General features: G+C 41.8%; 1 protein-coding gene across 1 annotated transcript; it reads right to left on the reverse strand.

Moving 5' to 3' along the window:
- Window positions 1–3,170: 3,170 nt before the first annotated feature.
- Window positions 3,171–7,104, reverse strand: LOC125806883 (uncharacterized). Its single transcript, XM_049486641.1, has 2 exons — window positions 6,552–7,104; window positions 3,171–3,352 (listed from the first exon to the last, which is right to left on the reverse strand). The coding sequence occupies exons 1-2, from the start codon at window positions 7,102–7,104 to the stop codon at window positions 3,171–3,173; spliced, it is 735 nt and encodes a 244-aa protein (XP_049342598.1).
- Window positions 7,105–9,840: the final 2,736 nt, after the last annotated feature.

Below are 9,840 nucleotides of genomic sequence, written 5' to 3' on the forward strand. Positions count from 1 at the left end.
ATCCACGCTACATATTTTCGCATTTAGGGGTCACTCAACAGGAATTATACTATTTTCTCAGTTTTTATTGTGTGTTAACCCATGAATTTCTCGGCAATATAGCTTCCAGATACTTTTTTTCCAAAACTATTACGGAACCATCCGTAAAGACCTAGGGGAAAATTCTTATAGCTTCACCATGAACCACACCATTGTTTTTAGCATTTAAGGGCAACTCAACATGAATTAGGTAATTTTCTCAGCATTTTTTTTTTCAAAATCACGCCAATTTTTTAGGACTTTTTTTCCAAAATCTTTATAGAACCATCCACAATGACCTCGGGAACAATTCTATAGCCTCACTATGATCCACACCACTTTTTTAGCATTTAGGAGCCACTCAAATGGAATTAGGTGGTCTTGTCATTTTTTTTTGTCTGTTAGCCCATGGATTTTATATTGATACGGCTTTCAGATACCTTTTTTTCCAAAACCTTTATAGAACCATCTATAAGGATCTTTTTTCCAAAACCTTTATAGAACCATCTATAAGGATCTGGAGAAAAACCCCTATAGCCTCACCATAGTTCGTGTCACTTTATTTATTATTTATTAGGCTAAACCAACCGGTAGCCCCTTAAAGTTGACACCAACTATCACTTAAACACCTCAAATAGATCTTGTTCATTTTGAACACCGATAGTAGGTTTCTATTTGTCACGACCCAAAAATGAATGTGATGGCACTCGTCGTATCCCACCAAGACAAGTCAGCCTAAAACCCAATCATTTCGATAAAGTGCGGAAATAAAGCAAAGTTCAATAGCAATTACTATTACGAAAACAAGTCAACTTAATTCAATCCCCAAAACCTGGTTGTCACGTGCACAAGCCTCTAATGTAAATACTAGAATTGAAAGAAAATACGCAAGTCTCAAATGACGTTGTCTTTCAAGTAAAAACAAAATCATAAACAGGAGTAAGAAGGTTCGCTGAGATGACAAACAGCTACCTCTCAGATCTCCACAGAAAACCTCGGAAACGAAGAGAATTGAAGGTATCACGAAGATCCGGGCTCGTAACCTACAAAAGATTGTAGAAGCAAGGGGTGAGTACCAAACCACACGGTACTCAACAAGCAAACCTCTAAACACAAGCTAAGAGTACAGAATACGAGTACTCCTTACACCCCATCCTAACCTCCATAACTACAACCTGCATAAAACCAACCCAACCTAACAATTTACAATTTACAAAGCATACAACTCAACAATAGCACTCTAACAGGTCATATATTCTCAATAACACCTCAATATTCGTCAATAACCAATTTCACAGAAAGGCACTCACAAGATCAACAACACACAAGATCAAGTTCATTAATAATAAAAATGTGCAATGCAATGAAATGCAATGTCAAGTATAGTGATGCATGTCTGACCTAATGATACACACCCGCTGTCTCTCAGTCCGGGACCCATGGGGGACATATCTGTCCATGCATCCATCGCGGCGCGCGATACGTCCCTCGAAATATAATATCCGTCGCGGCGTGCGACACGTCCCTCGAAATATAGTATCCATCGCGGTGCGCGATACGTCCCTCGAAATGGTACATCCTCTTTAATTTCTTATTCTTTCTCAATGCACATAACACTTGTCACAACCACGTCTCAGAACAATGCAAATGACATGTTCACACAAATAATGAGGAGATGACCATTTTCATAACATTGCACAAATCACAACTTCAACGATGATTCAACAAGTCTTTCAAACAATTCTCAACACATTACACAAACAATTGATCACATTACTCCCAAACATATACCACAAGGAAATACACGAATTCCATACGCTTAACAAGGGTTTAGAAATCCACTTGCCTCAATCGATCAAGAATTCACTACAGGACTTGAGCCTTCCCTTTTCGTTGAACTTCCAACTCAAAGCAATCTATTCAAATATATAATCACAATAAGATTTCAAAACTAATCAACACCCATATTACTATCGGTTTAGCCTAGACCCGAAAACTCACTCAAATCTATAATCAAGTTCTTAAGTTTCAAACCTATGATTATGTCTCAATTTTCCAATATCAACTCTAATAGGTTTCGTATGATACACCTAATAACTGATTTCATATCTCAATATATCAAAGCTTGAATCATAATGTGATAACAATAAGAAAGATCTTAAATCGAAGTTCAATACATAATCGGTGACCTTTAACAACGAATACTTACTTTTCAAATGATAACACAGAACCAGTATTGTTCAAATCTCCCAAGAAATATGTAGAGCACTAACTAATTCCTTCAAAACATTATTTTCCAATAATTACCTCACCACTACTCATCATTAACCCTCCAAATATACATCACCAACTTGTCCCCACTTGATTTGAACGAAACTTGAACTTACCATTTTCTAAAAATTTAATATTTCTAACACTATAATATTGGTAAGGTTGTGAACAAGGTAAATCACAGTATATAAATTTTACCTGATTCTTTTGGAGCGTAGTACTCACTTTATTGGAAAACTCTAAACTTTGCAGAAGACATATGTATACATATATTTTCCCTTCCAATTATTTCCAACAACCCAACATAATGATTATTTTATTCACATAGTATATCATTAATGTTTCATGATAAAACTTCATTAAAATTTGTGCACAGTGCAACAGATATATTCCACTTACCATTCTTTTTCTTTTCCTTTTTTTTTTAAATCTCATCTATGTCTATAAAGAACCCATTGAATACAAATTACAATAAGTTATTCACTTCCAACAATCACATATACATAAACAAAGCTTGAAGTTTGATTGGAATTACCCGTATTCGTCAGTTTCTTGTTGAAGCCGCAAAAGTGAGTCTCCCTCTAGGGTTAGATTTTTATATTTTTTTCTATAAAGAATTATTAATTATGTATTAAAAGTGAAAAACAATTCACTAACTTAATTTAATTATATGGAACAAATGGTATAGGGTCTTAAATATATGATCACTTTAGCCCATTAACTATCACTTAAGTTAATTATCCACAATTCCACCTCAACTAATTAACTAAAGTCAACAAATAGTTCAAAATTCCTAAAACTGATTTTCTGGGTCATTACATTATCCACCACTAAAAATCATGTTCGTTCTCGAACATAAGGTGAAAGAAAGTACCTGAAGCTTATAAAAGCTGAGGATATCTGGCACGCATGTCAGACTCTGTCTCCCAAGTTGCCTCTCCCACTGATCGGTATTTCCATTGCACCTTCACTGAAGCAATCTCCTTGGTCCTAAGCTTTCGAACCTGCCTGTCCAATATAGCTATAGGTTCCTCCTCAAATGTCAAGTCTGGACCCAACTCCACTGAATCGAGTGAAAGCACATGTGACTCATTCGGAATATACTTCCTAAGCATAGAGACATGGAAAACAGGATGAACTGCCGACAAACTAGGTGGCAAGGCCAACTTATAGGCCACATCTCCCACTCGACTCAAAATCTCAAAAGGTCCTATGAATCTAGGGCTAAGCTTGCCCTTCTTGCCTAACCGCATCACACCCTTTATAGGTGACACTCTAAGCCAAACATGATCGCCCTCCATAAATACTAAGGCTCTAACTCTCCGATCTGCATAACTCTTCTGTCGACTCTGGGCTGTCAACAGTCTATACTGAATCCTACGGATTTGCTCCATAGCATCTCTAAGCAAGTCAGTATCCAAAGAGTCCATCTCTACCGAATCAAACCAACCAATCGGTGACCTACATCGTCTGCCATACAACGCCTCAAATGGGGCCATCTGAATACTAGAGTGATAACTGTTATTGTAGGGAAACTCTGCTAAGGGTAAATGTCGATCCCATCTAGCACCAAAATCGATCACACATGCTCGGAGCATGTCCTCCAACACCTGAATCGTCCGCTCGGACTGACCATCTGTCTGAGGGTGAAAGGTTGTACTCATATCTAGCTGAGTACCCAAACCATGTTGTAATGCCTTCCAGAAGTGAGAAGTAAATAGTGAACCTCGATCTGATATAATAGAAATAGGAACCCCATGTAGTCGCACAATCTGACTGATATATAGCTCAGCTAACTTCTCTGCCGTATATTTTACCCGAACCGGAATGAAGTGGGCAGACTTGGTCAGCCTGTCAACAACAACCCAAATGGAGTCATAACCACCCACTGTGGTAGGCAAACCCACAACAAAGTCTATAGTGATCCGCTCCCACTTCCAAGTAGGAATAGGCATCCTCTGAGATACACCCCCGGGACGCTGGTGCTCACACTTGACCTTTTGGCAAGTCAAACACCTAGAAACAAAGTCTGAAATATCCCTCTTCATCCCACACCACCAGTAATGCTGACTCAGATCATGATACATCTTCGCTGCTCCCGGATGGATAGAATATCGGGAATAATGGGCCTCTTCAAGAATCAGTCTAGTCAACTCTCCCGTCTTGGGCACACAAATCCTGCCTCCGATTCTCAAGACACCGTCAGAATCAAGGACAGCCTCATTGGCTTCCCCTTTCAATACTCTGTCTCGAATGAGACATAACTTCTCATCATCAAACTGGTGCGCACGGATCTGCTCGACTAAAGAAGACTGAGCCTCAATAAAAGCAATCATCCCATCACTCTCCTCTGAGATCTGCAACCGGACAAGACTATTAGCTAACCTCTGAACATCTCTAGCCAATGGCCTCTCCTCAATGCTAAGTGCTGCAAGACTTCCCATGCTAGGAGTCTTCCTACTCAGAGCATCGGCAACAACATTGGCCTTCCCCGGATGATATAAAATGGTCACATCATAGTCCTTCAACAACTCAACCCACCTACGCTGCCTCAAGTTCAGATCCCTCTGACTAAAGATATACTGAAGACTCCGATGATCAGTGAAGATCTCACAATGCACCCCATACAAATAATGACGCCATAACTTAAGTACAAATACTACAGCCGCCAACTCCAAATCATGATTAGGGTAGTTCTTTTCATGGGACTTCAATTGCCTAGAAGCATAAGCAATCACTTTCCCCTTTTGCATCAATACACCACCCAATCCGACTCCTGAAGCATCACAATACACAGTAAAGTCTACACCCTCCTCAGGTAGAGTCAACACAGGAGCCGAAGTCAACAAAGTCTTGAGCTTTTGAAAACTCTCCTCACACTCATCAGACCACTGAAAACCCACACCCTGTCGAGTCAATCTAGTCAATGGAGCTGCAATAGTAGAGAAACTCTGAACAAATCATCGGTAATACCTTCCAATCCCACAAAACTCCTAATCTCGGTAGGAGAAGTAGGTCGCGTCCAGCCTCTAACTGCCTCAATCTTGGCCGGATCTACTCTAATACCCTCCTTGGACACCACGTGTCCCAAGAATGCCACAGAATTAAGCCAGAACTCACACTTTGAGAACTTGCCATACAACCTCTCTTCCCTCAATCTCTGAAGTACAATTCTCAAGTGTCGGACATGGTCATCCTCAGTCTTGGAGTAAACCAAAATGTCATCGATGAAAACAATCACAAAAGAATCAATGTATGGTCGAAACACCCCGTTCATCAACTCCATAAAAGCTGCAGGGGCATTAGTTAACCCAAAGGACATCACTAAGAACTCATAATGCCCATACCGAGTCCGAAAAGCTGTCTTAGGGATATCTGATGCCCTAATCTTCAACTGATGATACCCAGACCTCAAATCAATCTTAAAGAACAACGATGCCCCATGTAGCTGATCAAATAAGTCATCAATACGCGGAAGAGGATACTTATTTTTCACTGTTACCTTGTTTAGCTGTCTGTAATCAATACACATCCTCATAGTCCCATCTTTCTTCTTCACAAACAGCACAGGGGCACCCCAAGGTGACACATTAGGGCGAATAAACCCTTTACTCAATAAATCCTGCAACTGATCCTTCAACTCTTTCAACTCTGTTGGAGCCATACGGTAGGGAGGAATAGAAATAGGCTTAGTGCCCGGCTCCAAATCAATATCCCTATCGGGAGGAACACCTGGAAGATCAGAAGGGAATACATCGAGAAACTCCTGAACCACGGGAACAGAATCTATGGAAGGTGGTTCAACACTGGTGTCCCGAATAAAAGCTAAGTAAGACAAACACCCTCTCTCCACCAATCTCTGAGCACGAATAAAAGAAATGACTTTGCTAGGATAAGAGCCATTAGCACCCTTCCACTCAACCCTCGGAACACCAGGCATTGCTAAAGTCACAGTCTTAGCATTACAATCAAGGACAACATGATAAGGAGAAAGCCAATTCATACCCAAGATAACATCAAAGTCTACCATCCCAGAATGATTAAATCTACCCAAGTGTCATACCCCGCTAGAGAAACAAGACAAGATCGATACACTCGATCCACCACTAAGGGTTCACCCACGGGTGTAGAAACATGAATAGGTACAGTCATGCTATCACATATCATATCAAATTCAGCAGCAAAATAGGTGGACACATAAGAGAATGTAGACCCTGGATCAAACAATACAGACGCAGATCGATGGCATACTGGGATGATACCTGTAATAACAGCATCAGAAGTCTCCGCTTCGGGTCTCCCCGAAAAAGCATAACAGTGGCCCCCTCGGCCACCTCCAGCCTGGGTGGTAACTCTACCCCCACTCTGCTGAGCTGCAGAACCACTACTAGAAGCTCTACCGCCTCTACCTGACTGAACTCTGCCTCGGCCTCTACCCGGTGGTACTGGTGGTCTAGCCTGAAATGAAGAATTAGGTTGGGACCCTCCACGACCCCTCTGGGAAGTACACTGTCGCATCAGGTGATTGGGATCTCCACAAGAAAAGCAAAATCTCTGTCCCGGGAACTGTTGTGCAGACCCTGAAAACCCACTATAATTGTCTCGCCCCATAGGTCGCTGCTGTGAACCGTGACCCACGCTATAAGAACCCCGAGGTATCTGACCACCCTCGAATGTCGGCATAGATGCATGAACGGGTCCTCGCTGCTGAAAGGAACCACTCCCTCTGGGTGATCCCCTGCCTCCAGATGAGGCACCATGAAACTGACCTGCTGTACGGACTCTCTTAGGGTCCCCAAACTCTTCTCTCTCCATCAATTCCGCCTCTTTAGCGGCACTCACAATGGATTGGAAGGAAGCCCCCTCTCTAGATGCTCTAAACACAGCCGATCTGATAGAGAAAGTCAACCCCCTCACGAATCTACGGATCCTCTCTGTCTCGTCTGGAATAATGGCCAAAGCATGCCTAGACAACTGGCAAAAATGGGCCTCTAACTGATAAGTTGTCCTGTCTCAGATTCTCAAACCTCAAACGACTCTCCTCTCTCACGCTCCAAGGGATAAAACGGTCATGAAAGGCACTGGAAAACCTCTCCCAAGTCACTGGAGGAGATCCAACTGGCAAAGCCCCCGAATAAGTTCTCCACCACTCTCTCGCTGGCCCACGAAGCTGGAGTGTAGCATATCGAACCCCATGTGACTCAGCTAATCCAACAACCTCTAGTAACTCTCGGCATGTAGTCAGAAACTCATGAGCATCCTCACTCTTCCCACCCTGAAACTGAGGTGGGTCCATCTTTCGAAATTTCTCATACCTACGCTGCTCATCCTCTGTCAGAACAACCAATGGTTCACCTTGACCCCCAATTGCTGGTGCAAGATCATTCTCAACCATGGGATCCTTTGGTGGCTGCCCCACCGCATCATGCATAACTGGAGCTTTCTGCTGCTCTTGGGTCTGAGCCCCCTCTCTAGTCTGAGAGTCTTGTGGTGTAGCGGTCGCACCACCACCCTGAGTAAAGCTCTCAAGCACACTTAATACCCTCAATAATGTATCCTGAAGCAAAGGTGTGACTGCAGGCTCTGGAGGAACTTGGTCCTCTCTGTCATCAATCTGGGGCTCAGGAGAGGCCTCTCTAGTACGACCTCTAACTGGTGCTGCTCCACGGCCACGACCTCTGCCTAGTGTCGTTCCACGAGCACGACCTCTAGCTCGGGCTCTACCCCTACCCCTAGCTGGGGCCTCAACAACTGCCTCAGGAAGTGCCTCCCCTCTACCACCAGTAACAGTCGCTCTAGTCCTCGTCATTTGTCAAAAGAGTATACAATAGCTCAGTACTAAAGAAGGTAACCACGCACGATGAGACAGAATGAACAAAAATGAAGTTTCCTAATAGTCTTTATAGCCTCTCAGAGATAAGTACAGACGTCTCTGTACCGATCCTTGAGACTCTACGTAGACTCGGCTTGTATGCACGTGAGACCTATGAACCTGGGGCTCTGATACCATTTTGTCACGACCCAAAAATGGATGTGATGGCACTCGTCGTATCCCACCAAGACAAGTCAGCCTAAAACCCAATCATTTCGATAAAGTGCGGAAATAAAGCAAAGTTCAATAGCAATTACTATTACGAAAACAAGTCAACTTAATTCAATCCCCAAAACCTGGTTGTCACGTGCACAAGCCTCTAATGTAAATACTAGAATTGAAAGAAAATACGCAAGTCTCAAATGACGTTGTCTTTCAAGTAAAAACAAAATCATAAACAGGAGTAAGAAGGTTCGCTGAGATGACAAACAGCTACCTCTCAGATCTCCACAGAAAACCTCGGAAACGAAGAGAATTGAAGGTATCACGAAGATCCGGGCTCGTAACCTACAAAAGATTGTAGAAGCAAGGGGTGAGTACCAAACCACACGGTACTCAACAAGCAAACCTCTAAACACAAGCTAAGAGTACAGAATACGGGTACTCCTTACACCCCATCCTAACCTCCATAACTACAACCTGCATAAAACCAACCCAACCTAACAATTTACAATTTACAAAGCATACAACTCAACAATAGCACTCTAACAGGTCATATATTCTCAATAACACCTCAATATTCGTCAATAACCAATTTCACAGAAAGGCACTCACAATTTCTGTGAAATTGGTTATTGACGAATATTGAGGTGTTATTGAGAATATATGACCTGTTAGAGTGCTATTGTTGAGTTGTATGCTTTGTAAATTGTAAATTGTTAGGTTGGGTTGGTTTTATGCAGGTTGTAGTTATGGAGGTTAGGATGGGGTGTAAGGAGTACCCGTATTCTGTACTCTTAGCTTGTGTTTAGAGGTTTGCTTGTTGAGTACCGTGTGGTTTGGTACTCACCCCTTGCTTCTACAATCTTTTGTAGGTTACGAGCCCGGATCTTCGTGATACCTTCAATTCTCTTCGTTTCCGAGGTTTTCTGTGGAGATCTGAGAGGTAGCTGTTTGTCATCTCAGCGAACCTTCTTACTCCTGTTTATGATTTTGTTTTTACTTGAAAGACAACGTCATTTGAGACTTGCGTATTTTCTTTCAATTCTAGTATTTACATTAGAGGCTTGTGCACGTGACAACCAGGTTTTGGGGATTGAATTAAGTTGACTTGTTTTCGTAATAGTAATTGCTATTGAACTTTGCTTTATTTCCGCACTTTATCGAAATGATTGGGTTTTAGGCTGACTTGTCTTGGTGGGATACGACGAGTGCCATCACATCCATTTTTGGGTCGTCATTATACGTTTGCGACACGAATTCTGAGCGTGTTTGAGAAGTTTTTTTGAGAAAAAAAATTTGCCGTCTTCGTCCTCACTTTTCTCTCTCCTTCCACCACTCTTTTTTTTTTTTAACTATAAATTCTAGTTTTGAAAAAAAAACTACTGCTATATAAGTGGGAAAAAAAAACTATTGATAGATAGTAGTAATTAAGGTACTTAAGTTGTATACTTAAGTTTTTTGCCCAATAAAAAATTGATTCTCAAGAAAGAAAAAGAAATCAAGTAATATACTAACCT

The sequence above is a fragment of the Solanum verrucosum genome, unplaced genomic scaffold (assembly GCF_900185275.1).
Source record: "Solanum verrucosum unplaced genomic scaffold, falcon-dt-bn FXZP01000196.1, whole genome shotgun sequence".
Taxonomy (NCBI): Eukaryota; Viridiplantae; Streptophyta; class Magnoliopsida; order Solanales; family Solanaceae; genus Solanum; species Solanum verrucosum.

Coding starts and splice junctions, on each gene's coding strand:
- LOC125806883 (XM_049486641.1), bottom strand. CDS start 7,104: ATGGAGAGAGAAGAGTTTGGGGACCCTAAGAGAGTCCGTACAGCAGGT. Junction 3,353..6,551: donor TTCTGATGCTGTTATTACAG/GTATCATCCCAG, acceptor CACTCGATTCAG/TGGAGTTGGGTCCAGACTTG.